We start from the raw sequence: 18,218 nt of genomic DNA, 5'->3' as shown, positions 1-18,218 counted from the left end.
AAAACACACCGTCAGAGGATTAAAAGTTGCCCAAACTAACGGAAACAACTCACCCCACGTTGCACGAAACAATGGTAGCAACATGTCAATTAGAGTAAGCCCCGCCCTAAAGCATTGCCTGCTTTACAGTCTATTTGACTCTAAATAAACATCATGCTGTATTGAAGAAGACATTAAACTACAGATTGAGACCATAAACTCATGTTTACACTGTTTACTAAAGGAATACATCAAGAGAGAAGTAGAGTATTGGCTGGATTGGAATGGTTAAAGACCTCCTGACATCTCTTCTTTGACGTCACAGGGTCAAGGACAGAAGTCATGAGGAGTTAGGACAGACAACCACGGTGTTCAGGGAATCCGACTCTACCTTCACTGAGCTACGTAGTTATGATGCGACAGCATGTCAGTGACGACAGTCTGCAGCGGAAAAAAGATTAAACCGCATGGAATTGTGGGACTGAATTATCTCCTTTCCTTTCGTAAATGGATGGTCCAGTGTTTCCTATGCTAAAGGAGCTAAGTAAAGAAGCATTGAAGCATCCTTTCCTTAGCCTTAGAGAATGTATCATAGCGGCCACTTACACTACTTCCGGGTCACTTCACTGAGTGAGGAACCTTCCTGAGCATAAAGCGCTGTTCCAAACCAGCCATTTTCTCATACTTTTATAGAACCAGAGGAGTTGCCCCCTGGTGGACATTAAAGAGAATGCAGCTTTATGCATATTGACTTCACTTTCCAGGCTCAGTCAGCTCACTACCATGAATGTTGTTAGGGAGGTGACATATATAATTAGTTGGTCCAGGTAATCAAGAGGTGTCACACCAATACATTTTCTCCTGCTGCACACAGGAAACAGTTTTCTTCTTCTTTCTTTGTTGGTCTCAACAGTCTAATATTTGGAAAAAGTCAGTGTTAAAAATAGTAAAGCGGTCTCTACATCAGGGGCCAACGACCCCGTTAGGAACTAACAGATCGACATACCACATACCCTGGCACAGATTTAAGCTCATTCACATCAGGTTAAACATTTATAAACACTAAGTTCAAGTGGCCAAAAAGGAAAAAAGATCATCAACTAATGTATCTAAGAACAGTATTCAGTGCTAAAGCAGAAGAAACCTCTGGCCCAGTAACACGACAATGCTCGTCTCTCACTAGTGGGAAGGCATGGGAGATCTTTCCATCCGGTGGAAGCTTCGCTCCAAAGCCATATGCTGGGAAGTGTTTGTCGCTGTCGTAGTCCTGGATGATCTCCCCCACGGCCTTGAGAGCCATGGCGTACGCGTTCATCTGGTACGGACTCATATAGTGCAGTGAGGTGGGCTGGGACGGGTTCCCTGGGGAGGGAAGCACCGCGTTAACACGAACAAACGGAAGTTAATGCAATAAGTCTATAGAAATATATAGGAATCTATATCTATAGATAAATCTAAATCTATAGGAAGTCCCAAGTTTTTTCTAATCTGATACATGAGTTATAAAAGCATTTCTTTCCTCCATTGTATCACCTTTGCTGAGAAAACTCAAACTTATTCTTAGCAATAAATTGTTGTCTTATTATAATATGTATAGCAATTCAAATGGAGCAGTTTGGTAAACTTGGTGGTGACTCAGGGGACAGGGCGGCATGCGGTGTGCAGCCGGGTTACACAGAGTGACACCGCTGCTTTTCTCTCTTTCCCCGCAATGGTTGCAGAGAGAGAAGTTGATTCAGCGTTAGAGGCGGGGCCTCACTCATTCTCATGAAAATTGAAATGACCCGAATCAATCTTGTGAACTTGGCTTGGTAAATGCTATTTCCTTAAACCCCGCCTCCTTTAACTGGTCCTACCATTGCTCCCGGCCTCATTCTCAGGAATGCAATATAATTCTGGATTCAGCTATAGAGGGAAAAAAAAAGCTTCCAAAGCAATTCGCCACATAACCCCAGAAATGTAATCTTGCTTCAAAGTGCCGTGGTTGGTAATAAAGCTGAAAGCATTCTTGCTTCCTTCCAGGTGAGTTTGGACATTATATAACAATGCAGTCATTCCTTTTTTTTTGCATACTGCATTTGCATTTTACTCTGCGTCTATCTACAGCTTCTAATACCTCAGGGAACACAGGGCAGCCATGCGTTTCAGCCTCTTGTGGGCAGAATATGTATCACCAGTGACGACAAACCCATAAAATCCGGCCTAATCACAATAGAGAAAACAATCTACATGTGATGTGCAACATCTTCCCGCTGGGCCTCCGAACCACACCAATGAAATGACACCAGGTGCAGCATCTCAGACAATTTGACAAATCTTGAAAATGAGCCGTACAAAGATGAGAATGTATTCCATAACAAAAGCAATGACTGTGACAATCACAGACGCAGTGGGTACGACAACATATGCAGGGACATGTCTTTATGTGCGGACGGACGCGTCCTACCGTTGGAAGCTGTGAAGTCTATGGCCACGGTGAAATTGAGTTGTGTCCTGGTGGGAGATCGAGCACATCAGTGTCATTCAAAGCAGACATGTTAGGACCACTAGCATCTCCAGATGGGAGCACCTCTACAGATGTGCGGATGGAGGACTGCTGTCCCTCATATGTCAATAGGCAGGGGGGGGGGGCACCATAACACAGTCTGTTACGTTGGTGTCCCGTTTTGTGTTCAGAGGGTTTACTGATGGGCAGGTGTCTCTATGTGAGTGTTAAAGCGCTTTGAATGGTCGGAACACTAGAAAACACTCCATGATGATGTAGGAACATTGAAGGCCCCCCACCCTAAACAGGATTATATATATATATATACACAGGATAAAATATATATATATATATATACACAGGATAAAATATAAAATATTACATTTTTTTATTACATATTACATTTTTTTCCAGTACATATGGAAACTTTTCCACTTCAATTTAGCTTTTTTAAACTGAAAATGAAATAGCAATGAAATGTACATTCACTGTGTAAACAGTTCAAACAACATATTCCTTTACATCTAACAGCGGGGTGATATTCTCTTTGCATCTGATGATGCTCACTTGATCAGGGTGGGGGGTTTCCAAGTGTCTCTTCAGCTCAGTGGGCTTCATACTGTCTCCCACTAGTATTCTGTAGTATTCTGAGTCACTCCACACACTGGGGTGCCGCTTGTTGGCCGTGGTGCTTGTAAAGCTCGTTATATTGTCATACTTTTACCTCTTCTTGTGCCGTGGTTGGGGCGGTCGCATCGCCTGTTACAGCTGGAACAGACTACCATCTGAGTCACTGAGTCCCTGAGTCTGCCCATCTTGGCACATCGCGACCTTGTTTATCCCTCAGCTCTCTCTTTAACTTTCATTTTATTCATATTTAAGGTGCAACATAGGATGTGGTGCCCAATGATATGAATCATGATTTTATTTTATATTGTGTGCCTGTGTATGTGGGATGGTGATGAAGTTGTGTCCCACCTGACGGCAAGATAAAAATATATTTCTAAATATACATCTAAGGACAAACTGTGCTCTCCAATTAACAAAAAAAGAAATTCCAGTGGTGCTAAACAGAACAGTAGAGAGAAGATAGACAAGCTGGGAGTTATTGTGAGCCCGGTGGGTAAGCGTGTCACCGAAATACGACGCCGAGGAAACTATGGGGACGGAGCTCTTACCCTCCTCGGATGAAGTCGACAAACGTGCATTCGGACTCCACTTTGAAAGACAGCAGAGTCACCTTGGAGACGGAGACAGAGTGAAGGGGAGAAGGGGGGAGGGACAGGGAACAGAGATGGATCACACCGAGGACCGATCGCAGACGGCATCCGTTTCACTGGCATGTGACGGCAGCTGATGAAACGCACGCCGGCAGCTCTTACCGTCCCTGAGTTGACGTATTTCTTCTTCTTGCCTTTCTTTTTAGGATTCAAAACCTTGACCGCAAAGCAGGAAACAACAAATTAGTTTCCGTCCGTGCAGAAATGCGGTTGGATGCTGTTAATATGTGTTGCCCTCAGATGGGAGGCAGCAATCTACAATACAACAAATGAATAATATATAACACTGTAAAAAGAAATATTGATGTCGTGACAATGTTACATTGCTGAGGTTCTTTACACATGCAGGAAAATAACCTTGTGGATTCGGTTTTAATGGAGTTGCATTTCACCTCGTAGACGTTGAACTGGCTTTGGCCTCTGGACACTTCTCTGTAGCTTGTGGTGAACTCTCCGATAAAGTCATGGCTGCAAGAAGGATCGATTTAGACAGGAACAAACACAGAAGAGGGAGGGAAGTCGTTAATAAACAACAGCAACTTGACTCGCAAATTCCCGTGTACCTCAACAAAGATCCAATAGGCAAGAGAGAAATAACAAACATTTGTGGTACTTAAATAAATGAATTCCAGCGAGCAAGCAATATCAAAGCTGCTCTTTGGAAGCTGAACAAGCTAAGGAAGAAGGCGTGTCCTTAAGTTGGTCAAAAAGACGCCTGTTGACACGTTCAGCTCACACAGGTTGAACAACAATGTGTCTGCATGTGAATGAGTGGTTGTGTGTTACATCTACCTTTCCTAACACTTTGCTGTACTCATTTATGACAGAAGGCTCAAGGACGTCTCAAGGTGGCATCGGTTCAAACTATTCTGCTGACTGGTGGGCATCGTCATTGAGTGGCGACACTTAAAGGCGACATATCGTACTCCTACTTGTACTTGGGGTTTCCACCTCAACACGTTCACATGCTTTGATGATGGAAAAGCATATCATTCGTCTTGTATTGTCTGTGTGAACATCCCCGTATTCACTGTCTGTCTGAAACAGACACGACACGATTCTTATTTGCAAATCAGTGTAAACTTTTCCCCGACTTCCAGATGTTCCAATGTTCCAATAAAATAAATTTGAACCGGCAGTTATAACCTGACAAGGGGGAGTGAATAGTTATGCAAGGTGCTGTGAGATTAAAGCGTGTCTACACCATCTACTGCTTCTGGGTCCTCCACACCGGTACAAATTCCATATTACATGCTCACTTCACTTGGTCTGAGCCAGAAGGGATATTAGGCCTAAATCCCTTCCTCCTCGGATGATTCCTCAGAGAACGATGGTTCAACACATGGTTTTTCATCAGAACAGGAAAACAAATCCACTCCAGCATCCCCCGTCTGGCAAACATGAACTTCCTGCATGCCCCCATCATGTCTACATCCAAATATATCACCACCTGAAGCTGTGTGTGACACCACTGCTGCCTGCGTAATGCTGGTATTTAGAATCATCAAGGAGAAAACAACGAGCAATCATCTCCCAGTGGGGGAGAAAGAAGAAGGTTTGAAACATAACCAGGAAGAAAGTGGAGGAACAAAGTAACGAGGTGTAGGTGAAGAAAGCGTCACAGAGGAAGAAAAGGAAGCCGAGGCAGTTTGTCTGCCTTTTGTCTCTTCTATTCAAAGATGTGTCATTTGTCCCCTCAGCATTTTATATAATGCTGATATTACTACCTCTTCACACTCCACATGTACACTTTCTGTTGGCTGGTGCACGTTATTTTTATTTTTAACTTAACTAACCCATAGCTTTATATTTTATTATATTTGTATCTTATTCCTGCACTATGTTGTGAGATAATGCTCGAGACAAATCCTCACCATCAGAAACGTCCACTAATCACAAACGAGCATCTCCTGGTTGCAGTGACTCATACCATGTCATTTGGAGCTTTAATACTAACATTGACGTACTGATGACTCCTCCCTGAGAGAAGCGCTGGTGTTCTCAGGGTTTGTTGTGTTTGAGGACCGAAATTGGCTGATTATTTAGCTGACAGACAATAGAGATGCAACCAAGGACTTTACGCTGAGAGAGAAACAAACAAACTGGATCGAGCCAAAAGTAAAGACTATGACAAACATGAAGGTGCAGACTGAGTCAAGGACGCACGCACACCATTCTCCTGGAAATAATAACAAATAAACACAGGGATAAATGTTAACGAAAAGGTTGTATTTCTCTGTTGTCACCGTTTTATTAAGAGTATTATACAGTATATTTAAATGAGTTTCGATCTTCATTTCGAGAAGAATTGAATCCATGGGACTTTTACTTTGAAAGGCTTCGGACTGTGCAGGCGAGCGAGGGGGAAGATGTCATAGATTTGTCAATATCAGAGGGAATTAGAACTAGAAGGGGGGGATTTGATACATTGCTACATAAAGAATCCACGTAAAGACAAATATGAATATTGCTGAAAATTTGAAAAAGTACCAGAGGAAGAAACTTCAAAAATACACAGCCAACATGTCCTCAATGAGCCTATTAGATAGCCAATCAGTTTTTCCAGCTGAAAGTACACGTGCCATGAAACGTATGGAAGAAATAAAAGTATAAAGCTTTAAAGAATAATATTTGGTTTGCGGAATCATTATTCTCACAACGTCCTTTCACCTGCTGCTTGTTCTTGATTAATTACTCAGTGTGTCCCAGGCAGGTGGAGCCCACCATGAAAATAAATAAAGGAAGAGCACAAGAAAAGGGGGATGGGCAGCGCGAGGACTCACCTCCCGTCGCGGTCCCAGTCGTATACGTCCACCTTGACCGTCCTGGAGGGAGGTGACATGGAGAGATGTAAGAAGAGGGAGATGAGTGTGAAGGGGAGGAAGAGGAAGGAACATGTCAGAAAGGTTTCCCTTTTTAACATATATAAGGATTCACATTTTATAATACGGATAAACAATTTCTAATGTCATGAGGGAGGCTTTTAAAAGCATTCACATACACTTACAGCACTAACCCTTCTAGACAACTCCTATTTCCTATATATATCCCTGTTGTTAGCCAAGCCTCCCACTCTCATCAAGCATCCATCAAGTGGAGTAGTGCAGATGGAAGAATACACAGAGATTCTTGTTAGAAACATTCTCATTAAACACAACATTTATTAAATACTGTCTGCAAACAGGAGACAGAGAGGACACACACACACACACACACACACACACACACACAAAGTCCTGCCTAAAGGCTTCTTCTCCAGCGCCCACATGTAGACTGGAAAGATGAGTGCTGGAAAACGTCATGAGGTCAAGGAAAGATGTGAAGGACATTTCATGGGGAGTAAAGAGAGGCAACGTGGTGTTTACAGTGTCCCTTTACATGATGCCTCTGCAAGGCATTGTGGGATGGCAGTATCTTCTTTCCTTTGGTAGGGAAACTCCAGTGGTCCCTATCCTAAAGGAGCTAATAAAGGAAGCATCTCTCCTGGGCAGCTCTCATCATGGAAGCCACTTCTGGTCCTTCTGGTCATTACGTGGACCCAGTTAGGAACCTTCCAAAGCCGAGTCCTGAACTAGTGTGTATAACACAGGGATAAACGATGCATCGTCTTGAAAATTTTAACAGTAAAGCAATTCCAATGATTCCTAATAACGCAACACACGTGAGCAGGTTGGCTGCTTGGCCTCCATGTTGGACTCAATAACACCAGCACTGGCCTGAGACTGAGAGCATGGCCGACTGCTGGCATTATTCTGACCAGCACAGGGTCCCACCTGTAATTGGAAAATCACAACTGTGGACAATGCCTTTCCCTATATGAGACTGGGGGTAATTGGTTATCTGCTTTTCCTGTTGACCCTTTTACCTGTGACCAGATGGCCTCATGGGAAATGGGGCTCTTCCTTTTCCCATGAGCTCACTATCAGTTTTTACAGGAAATGGGAATCTTCCTAATGAATTTTAAACGTTGACGAGTTTAACCACAGAAAGAGGGTTTTTTGTAGGGTCGTAAAGTGTCTAAAGAGAGTCTCAGCTCAGTTCATCGGTGTTCTCCCTCCAACAACCCTGTGTGACTTTGTCAATTCCACGTTTAAAACATTACGTTTTCAATGATCTCTACTTCTACGATCACCCAAGGACTCAAAGGTGAAAAGTGATTTCACCACAAAGCTCAGCTTCTTCAACTGTATTCATTCCAAAGAAAAACAACATGAAAGGAATTCAGTGTTTCTAGTTGCAGCTAAATTTGCCAATATGTCAACAAACCAACTAATGCGAAAATATGCTTTGTGACCTTAAAGCCATAGTGTATGTTCATGTTAATTTACTAACACTTAGCATGGGTGCGTGCAGGGTGCATGCTCATCATTATTGGCTTGGGGGGGGGGGTCTCAACCAATGAGAGCCTTGAGGGGGCGGGTCTAAGACTGCTGCTTGCTCACATGAACCAAAACAGAAAAGAACTGGCTGCAAAATGGAGAAAGGTATCAAACTCTTTCGGGAATATTTTCATTTTTAATCTCGTTCAAACAGGGAAGCTGACAGAAACAAAGCTATTAGTAAATTGCATCATTAAAAAGGGTTTTTCTTGACAGATTCTCCAAAGGAAATCTAGTACAAACATGGACTTCACAAACTATAAAGTCCCGTCACAGTGACTCCCAGCTGTGTCCTTAGTGTGGGACCATTTCGCTCTAACAGGGACACCTGCTACTGAACATAGATTATTGATAGATCGATTGACGGCTTATGCTGCCCCCTGCTCTTACCTGTTCAGAAACAAAAATAAAAATGGATTCATAGTGAAATCCATTTTCTAAAATTCTGGTGGATCCCAATAACATTGACCTCTGACCTCGTGCCGTTGCCTCACCTGTCATAGTCTCCGTTACAGAGAGCTCGAACAGGGATGGTGAACGGCTGCCAAACGGGGTTCAGATTGTTCTTGATCACCTCCGTCTTGTGGCAGATGGTGAACCTGGAGACACAGAAGAGACCGCTCAACATTTGAACTTTCTTTCGAGAAAAAGAAAAAGCCAACTATGGATAAACTAAGTATTCAGAGCAGCTCATTCAGTCTCTTAACGTGCATTTCTACTCGAGCTGGAATAAACAGAAGAGGCTCACAGAGGGTTAGGATTCTGATTAAAGGACACATTGAGTGTAGATTAGAACTTCGTCCATTGGATGTGCACGAAGCTTTGAAACTCCTCGTTGGACTGTATCCTACAGAGAAATGTGCTGGCAGGTTTCCAGTCGCTGTCATGAACAAAGGAAGCTTGGCGACAGAGGAGCAGAAAACACTTGCTTCCACCCGAGGACAAACAGATGGACTGCACCGTGAAGGACTCACATTGGACAAACACACGCACCTTCCCGAAACACACACTTACGTCCCATCCTCGTTGCTCCGATAGAAGACGAGGAAAGGGTCAGACTTGCCGAAGAAATCCTTTTTGTCCAGCTTGTTGGCACAGAGCTGCATGGTGGCTATGTCCTGCAGGACAACAGCAGTTTATCGTTGACATGTTTTTAGTTTACTGATGAGTTCAGTTCATTTTGCACAGTAGGTACAACCGCTATGTCCCAAACCACATTGAATTAGTATAAAGTAGACTTAATTTAACTGGCACTCATGTAAAAAGTGCATATAAAAGGATGCAGAGCAATAATATAGCAGCACATAGATACTGTTCATGTAAAGATAAAGTGGAGTGATGCCTCTCTGAGCAGAGAACAAAGTAACGCGCCCTCTGTGTGATTAGTAATCAGAGTTTCTCTTTATTTATTTAGCTTAGACGCGCATGCTTTTAGTGCATGTCATTCATATTTGTGGAACCATTATTTTCATGACACTAGAGGCGCAATAAGAGTTCATTGTTATTTTTGAGTGATTGACAGGTCGCTTTCCTTGGATCTGAGAGTCCACGCTGTGTTTTCTGCTCAGGAAAGTTAACGGGAAAAGGTTGGTTGCATAAGCTTGTTTATACTCAACAAGCCAATGGCTCATGGGGACTCCTTCCACTTCCTATTTACGTTCTGTGGTTTCCCCTTAGACAAACACTGTTAGCTCTCTCACCACAGCTGACGTCATCTGCGCTGTTATGGATTTTAGCACTGTTAGCGCTTTTAGCAGTGTTAGCACTTTTAGCTCTGTTATAACTCAGCCTCTACCATGTTGAGAAATGTAGGGAGTCAAAATGCCATGCTCTGAATCTCATATAAAGAACTTTGAACTCAAATTGGCTTTATCAGCTAATTATTTTCAGCTTGACATCAATTTAAAGTCAAACATCTAATGTCTGAGATGCCAAGTTGTTATTAAAGACAACTCGTGGATTGAGAGAACGGATACTTTCAATTAAAACTAACAAGGGACCGTCACAGACATTCATACAGCAAATTAAACATTCCTCATGAAGCATATCTAGCAAATGTGAACTTCTGAAGGTGTGAAGCTTCCCCAGATTCAACTACAGATCCAATTATATAGCATCTGTAAGGTTAAACATAATTATTCATGCTGCTAACCAATCAGCAGAAGCATGCATGTCATTGTATGTGTTTGCATATAGAAGTGAGGACTGTGATACTGCGGGAGCAGGTTTGTCTGTGGTGTGTGTGTGTGTGTGTGTGTGTGTGTGTGTGTGTGTGAGTGAGCACACCTCTCTGTGTTTAGTGTCTTATTATCTACCAACCTGGCCAAGAAAAGTGAACTATAGACTTGATTGAATAATTCATGAGCGGCTCTCATCATTGCTTTGAATGAAAAGCACATATTCACTTTCCCTCTGCTTGGCTATGACAAATTATTGTCTGTGCGGCCATTTAAGTTCAGTTGGTAAACTTAAAAATGGAAACACGGAAACATGACTGTGATGGAATCTGCCTCACTTCCTGACCCGAGTGTCAGACTGCTTTCATCAGAGTGTTTGTGGGTGTTTGTGGGAATTTATTCTGGTACAAACCCGACAGTTACTGAGCTCCTCGGCGGAGAAGAGGATGGTTCCACACTTCTTCCCTGGAATCCCACTGAGAGAGAGAGAGATGTGCAGAACAGTAAATGAATGAAAACAGGGTTACTAACAAATCCCGTACAACAACAGGAGTACATTTAAAAAAAATACTTCCAATATCCAACCCACACAAATCCACACACTCAATGTAAATGTGGGAAATCCTTTTGTCCGCATCACACAATCAAAACGCAACCCTCCATCCAAAGCCGTTGACAGTTCATCCTGGTGATTGATCTCAGCAGCAGTGCCAGAAATACTGACCCTGGATCAGATCCCCACCACTAGCAATTATCACACGTGGGAGGAAAGAAAGTGGACATCTGCCCGTGAGACAAGCCACCAATCTTCTACCTGATCATGGCTCGGTTCCCACTTTCCGTGTTTCTCTCAGGGGAGGTTTGACCTCTCACTTGGTGATGAATCATGGGACATTCTTGATAATTGTATTGAAATTGGATCTTGATTAGAAACAGGAGGCCTTAAGGAGGGATACATCGCTCTGATTTTAGGCTAAAGGGTGCTTTGTTACCACACTCATAATCCACATTATCCACACAGGATCCACAATCCTCATCCACTCCAGAAACCCTTTCAGAAACTCAAACTCTAGGTGAACACAAAGCTATGTTTAGAAAGTTCTAACAAGTTGATCTAAGTTGATGAACATGTTAATCATTAAACCTGCTGAACATGTGTGACCCGTTCATTTCCAACTCTGTGTCAAAAGGGATGGCACGCTAACAGGAAGTCAATCCAAATATGTAAAATGGGAGGACCTTTATCCTCCATTTGAAAGTTGTTGTCACACTCCACCTCACTGCGATTCGTTCCATCCACTTGATGCCGCTCCACGTGGGCCGATTGGCCCAGATGTGGCGCCGTGATTAAAATCCAGAGTTTCAAAGATGCTGGAGACGTGCGCGGGCACAGACGCACCGCAAGCACGTGCATGTAATATCTATTACGGAGTAGATTATTCCACACACATATCATATTCCCTGCTTCTGTAACCTTGAGCCAAGGGCTTTGCCTCATTCACTCTGCCATCGCTTCCGCGCCCTCTGTTGACACAAGGCTGTGTGTGAAGACATGAAAAAAAAGCTCCTCGTCTAAAACAACTTCACCTGAAACTAATTCATTCGTACGCTCCTAACTTCCCCTCAGTTTGCTTCTCTTTTTAATCAATCTAAACAAGAACGCTAATAGTGATGTATGACCGTCTGCAGGCTGCGATCTCTCTGATAATGATTTTAGCATGGGGGGGGTGCACATATACACACACTCCAACTACTCTCACAGAGGGACCTATTCCCATTCCTGTCACAACTCTACTGGTAAACACTGCAGCTTCCTGGGTAGATTGGACACACAGAAGGATGCAAGACATCGATGTGGTGGAGGTGAAGAAAATAACTTGATGAAGATGGAAGTCACCTAGGAAAATGTGTGCAGATGTGTCGAGTTCTTCAGCAAGAGTATTTCCCACTCATTATTTGTCCCTCCTCCCACGTCTTTCACTGCCCACTCAGGTTATTTAAGCTCACAAGCACACACACGCACACAGACACACACACACACACACAAACGCACACGTAGCAGTTACACAACTCTAAAATGTACAAAAAGAACCCATCTCTCTCAACTAATATATTAGCAAATCTTTAAAAATGGTAGATGGCATGTCAAATGTCACATTTTCTATGTGCAGTTATTCAAAGTTGTTGTGTAGACAAAGTTGTTGTGTAGACTCATTTTGAATGAGTGAATGATGACATGTAGCCTAAATTTGACAATTCTTTCCAAGAAGCTCAACAAACAGCTGCATTGTTGCTGTGTCTCCACCATCAGTACGTTAATGCTGCCGCTCCACCTCCCCACATCCGCCCAATCTTCAGCGGATTCATCAGCTTCATCAGCTCCTTATTCGATCATCCTCATCACCCGACAGCCACATCAGGTCTCTATGCTACTTGTATACTGGTAATAAGTTTGAATTTGACAAAAAAAAAGATCAAGCTCAAACAAACCAAAGTATTTCCTTAAAATCTCTGTTTGATCGTCTTTGAGGCAATAGGGGAAGCTATTTGATGTCATTCAAACAGTGTGTGGGCTTCCTGGGGATGTTGCCACAGACACCAAGTTGGTAGTACTCTAAACTCAAGGAGCTTTCATCAGTGAGCCATAAACTCAATCACCATTGTGTGGCCTCTCTTGGCCTTAGATGGGGCCATAACAGACATTTATTTCACAAAAATGTCTTCAAAATATATCATTTTAGACAAAGATTGATTTTTAGAGACTCAGAGAACAACAATTATATCTTGAATGTCCTGTGGGAAATAAAAAACCCATACAGTATCCTTACTATAGGTGTAAATCACAGCTTCATAGTCATCTGAAATCTTTGAGGGGAGGAATGTTCAGCTCTCCCAGCAAAGGAGGTGTGAAGCCGAGAAGTGGAGACATTTCCCTGAGATGGGCTTCAACAGTGATGTACATCGCACAGCGGATCATTAACAGCAGCCATCTAATATTCATGAGCAAAGATTAAACATGACCTAAAATGCTACCAATGTAATATCTGTGCTGATTGCCCAGGCGCTTTCATCTAATTGAAGTTTCCATTTTTTTCTGAGAGAGACTTAATGAAGATGACGTCCACGTCGAACTTCAACACAGTTGTGAACTTCTTCCTTAACTTTTTTTTTATTTACAGGTTTTTAGGAAACATATTTTACAGTGACATTTTTTGGAATAAGTAAACTTCAGAATATATAAGCTAATCTCTTCTTGATTTTACTATTCATCATATGCAAATCAAATGCAGCATGTGAGTCCCCCGCTTTTTGCGTTAACTTCAACCAGGTCATTTCCTGGGGGTTTTAATAGAAATGTTGTTTTTGAAGGAAAACCAGGTCATGGCATCAGCCTCACAATAATAAAGCTGATGAGCAACATATGCAGGCACCTTTAATAGTCGAATGAGGTCAAAGTGACTTAGAAACGCAGAGCATATGGACCTAAAACATTTTCATAATCCAAAGGACTCCATGGCCAGAATGTCTTCATCATCATCATCATCATCATCATCATCATCAAACCAAACAACACAGCACGCACAGAAAAAGGGCCTGTTCATAATAGGTAAAAAGATTACTTATGTTAGTGCATTGTTTGATATTGATTTGGTTTCATAGTCCTGCCTCCATGGACCTCCTGACACCTGCTGCTGCTATCACTATTATTATTAGAGTCACCTTACTATTCCTGTCACCATAAACACACATTACTGACTGCTTACTTCTTGTTTTTTCCCTCCTCACATGATTCTGTAGATGTTGGTTCCATCTGATGGTGGTTCCATCTGATGGTGATTCTATCTAATGGTGGTTCTATCTGATGGTAATTCCATCCGATGGTGGTTCCATCTGATGGTGGTTTTATCCGATGGTGGTTCTATCTGATGGTGGTTCTATCTAATGATGGTTCCATCTGATGGTGGTTTTATCTGATGGTGGTTCTATCCGATGGTGGTTCTATCTGATGGTGGTTCTATCTAATGATGGTTCCATCCGATGGTGGTTCTATCTGATGGTGGTTCTATCTAATGATGGTTCCATCCGATGGTGGTTCTATCTGATGGTGGTTCTATCTGATGGTGGTTCTATCTGATGGTGGTTCTATCTAATGATGGTTCCATCCGATGGTGGTTCTATCTGATGGTGGTTCTATCTAATGATGGTTCCATCCGATGGTGGTTTTATCTGATGGTGGTTCTATCTGATGGTGGTTCTATCTGATGGTGGTTCTATCTAATGATGGTTCCATCCGATGGTGGTTCTATCTGATAGTGGTTCTATCTAATGATGGTTCCATCCGATGGTGGTTCTATCTGATGGTGGTTCTATCTGATGGTGGTTCTATCTAATGATGGTTCCATCCGATGGTGGTTCTATCTGATGGTGGTTCTATCTGATGGTGGTTCTATCTAATGATGGTTCCATCCGATGGTGGTTCTATCTGATGGTGGTTCTATCTATTGGTGGTTCCATCTAATGATGGTTCCATCTGATGGTGGTTCTATCTGATGGTGGTTCTATCTGATGATGGTTCCATCCGATGGTGGTTCTATCTGATGGTGGTTCTATCTAATGATGGTTCAATCCGATGGTGGTTCTATCTGATGGTGGTTCTATCTAATGGTGGTTGAATTAAATGTATTGTACATCTTTTACTTTGTTCTCACTAAAGTTTCCTCTTTTTTTCTCCTCGTTGTAGGATTCTTTAATTCAGGGAGAATATTCTTGTAGTGTGGTACTGTGCCACACAAAATATAATGAAACACATTTAATTTATTTCAATTGAACAGCTCTGAACAACATTCTCAGACCCAATGTCATCATTTTCACACTTCACAACACTTTCTGCAATCACACTGAACCTTGGAACCAGATTAAAATAATGCCGCATGGTAATGGTGGACATGAATGTAATTCCAATTTAACTGTAAATTTCTCAATTATTGAATAACTGTATTCAATAAGTAGGGTATTATTCAAAATAGGATAACAGGAGAGTACGTAACGTAATCCCCACAAACCAATAAATGAAAGTTTTCTGTCCATAAAAGATTCTGGAGTGGAATTGGTTCATTCGTATCCTGAGGAAAAGGCCTCAAAAGACATTCATAACAATTCCTACAGCTTAATAGAATAATTGCATGATTCAGAATGTGCCAGTTCTGTTCTGCCAGCCTTTAGAAATTCAGCGTTAGCCAAAAAGTTGTTTTTTTACATTATTTAAACTAGGTTGTGTGCTTAAACTGGGTTGGACAGCGAGCGTCTGGTGGGGTGGTGGTACCTCTCTACAAAAAGGGGGGAACAGAGAGTGTGTGCTAATTACAGGGGGTATCACACTACTCAGCCTCCCTGGTAAAGGAGGGTTCGGCCGATAATCGAACCAAGGATTGAAGAGGAACAATGCAGTTTTCGTCCTGTGCGTGGAGCGATGGACCAGCTCTACTCTTTCAAGGATCATGGAGGGGGCCTGGGACTATGCTCATCCAGTCTACATGTGCTTTGTGGGCCTGGAGAAGGCGTATGACCGTATGTGTTCGGGTGATCGGCAGTAAGTTGAACGCGTTTCCCGTTGGGGTTGGCCTTCGCCTGGGCTGCGCCTTGTTACCCATCCTGTTGGTGATTAAATAGAGGAATAGAGTTGCATCAACATCTGCATGTAATCAATACACGACTAACAAATCAAATCCTTTATATATATATTTATTGTCACATAACAAAGAACCGACTATATGTGTGTCTGCAAATATAAATTCTATAAAAATAAAAAGAAGTGAAATTGTATGCATGTTCAAATAAAGCACTTCAGGAAAAATAGATATGCTGGAATTTCCCCTTCTCTGGTTCACATTTGGACTTGACAGTCCCAGCAAGTTATAAATAATAAATCTAAGCACAATTTAACAATTGAACAGTTTAATAGAATATATATATCCAGTCTCACTTTTTTGGTAAGTGGGAGAATTAAGATCTAGTTTTTCCTGCCAGAATGTTAAAACTGTACCTGAATGCATCAGGGCCGTTCTCCTCCTCACACTGAGGAATTCATTGAGCCATGATGACGTTTCAACGGGTTCTGAACATATAAGACCCTGCTTTAGTCTATGAACAGAAACCAGTCCGTCCATTCAGGATTAAATGCTCTATTTTCGCTGTCCATTTCCAGGGTAGATGTTGAGATGCAAGTAGCCTAGCAGCTATTTTAGCAGCTATCTTAGCTTAGCAATGACTAAAGGGGTCCGTTGGGTACTCACCCCCCTTCTGTTTGAAACGTGGAGTAATTCCTCTGCACAGTTCTCTGCTGTATGTCGCGCCTCAGTTTGTTTTACTTCCAATTTTATTTTGTTTTGTGTCAGGAGTCAGTGCACACCGGAAGAAAACAAAAGTTGAGTTAACTGTGTTACAAATGTTTTATTGCATTAATCTCAGACACAATAATCTCATAGATTAACGCGTCGACAGCACATTAAAAGATCTAAAAGTTTGTTTGTCACTAGTCCACATCAGCCAAGGACCCTGCAGGACAAAGGTAAGCCAGAGGAAGATTATTCGGGCCACGCCGTGCATATCCTATTCATGTCAGCATGAATAGGATATGCACGAGTATATTTGTGTACATGTGCATGCCGCTATGTACAACAATCACTTGTGTGTGTGTGTCCCTTAGTGTCCCTCAGTCAAAGCACCTCTCCCCTCTGTGATTTCAACATGGGGAGGATGATGTTCATTTTGATTACAAGGCAGGGAATAGGGACTGACAGCATGAGCAGCTCATTCAATTACACAGCTCGCTGATGGAAAGCTTTCATGTTCTCCAGAGAGAACGCAGGATGGAGGGATGGAGGGATGTCTGCCACAAAGAAATTGTGGGAAATACACAAAGTATCATGCTGTCTTAAACAGATCAGTTTGAACTGTTGTGGAGGGCGTAGCCATGTCTGAGTAATATCGTTAAAGTGATAATAACGGTAAAAAGTAGCTCGGAACATGCTCTGTTACATTTTCCCAAGGTTGAAACTGCATTTCTGCAGTTGTTATGGAATCAAATACAAAATGTCATACGGCAGAGATTGGAATATGTAACTCAGTGGGTAATAGAGCTCTTCAATGGTTTTTGGATGAGAGTGGAGAGTTTTAGCCTAGTGGCATAACCTGTATCACATTGGAGATACAAAGAGAGCATGTGCTTGTAGAATAATGTTTTTCTAGGTTTGAGAAACATAAAAAACATTTTTAAAAAGTCAAATTTGAACATTAAAACACCGCAAAAAAATTCAAATAACATTGTGCCACAAAGCGGCTGCGCTACACAATCGGCCAACCGAGCTTATAGGATTGAGATGTAATAGAGTTGTACTGTATATCGTCAGTGGCAGGCAAACGTTACATTTTTTTTAGGTTTTTGCGGTGTTTTAATGTTGAAAAACATTCAGGTACATAATATCAATGCATAAATATTCAGTGCTAGAAATTCAATCACCTTTTTATTTCAACCCCCGATGGCACAGATTTACTTCCATAGAAAAGGTTCTTATATACTGAGCGGCATTCAGGTAGATTCAGACAATTCTTCTGTATTTAAAATTCTTTCAACAAAGATGTGGGTCAGAGAGACGGAATAGCAGCTGAGATTAGCTGAGGCTGTGCGCCCTTCTCCAGCAGCCCCCCCAGAGACAGCCATGGAGTATAAAACATGTACATTGGGCTTTTTTTTATAGAAAAGTGAAGGAAATGCATTATGCATGTTTGTGTTAGCACTCAGACTCTTGCAAAACGTGACAGGAAATTTCACACAGCAAGAGAGCTTTTCAATCTGCAGGGTGGATGATTCTCTTTGCATTGGTATACTTAAGTGGATTATTGATTATTGAGTTTTGGA

General features: G+C 42.1%; 1 protein-coding gene across 1 annotated transcript in view; it reads right to left on the bottom strand.

Annotated features, from left to right (window-relative positions):
• The window catches only part of LOC119230141 (copine-9-like), an 84,800-nt gene that overhangs the window by 18,295 nt on the left and 48,287 nt on the right, over window positions 1-18,218 (bottom strand). Inside the window, 9 exon segments of the mRNA XM_037491164.2 lie at window positions 1,160-1,341; window positions 2,426-2,472; window positions 3,643-3,704; window positions 3,847-3,900; window positions 4,137-4,212; window positions 6,528-6,569; window positions 8,618-8,722; window positions 9,138-9,241; window positions 10,713-10,776. Coding sequence (XP_037347061.1) covers window positions 1,160-1,341; window positions 2,426-2,472; window positions 3,643-3,704; window positions 3,847-3,900; window positions 4,137-4,212; window positions 6,528-6,569; window positions 8,618-8,722; window positions 9,138-9,241; window positions 10,713-10,776 — 736 coding nt within the window.

Source organism: Pungitius pungitius, chromosome 8, assembly GCF_949316345.1.
Source record: "Pungitius pungitius chromosome 8, fPunPun2.1, whole genome shotgun sequence".
In the NCBI taxonomy this organism is placed as follows: Eukaryota; Metazoa; Chordata; class Actinopteri; order Perciformes; family Gasterosteidae; genus Pungitius; species Pungitius pungitius.
Note: the sequence above shows the minus strand (reverse complement) of the source record. Positions and strands in the feature narration are given on the sequence as shown.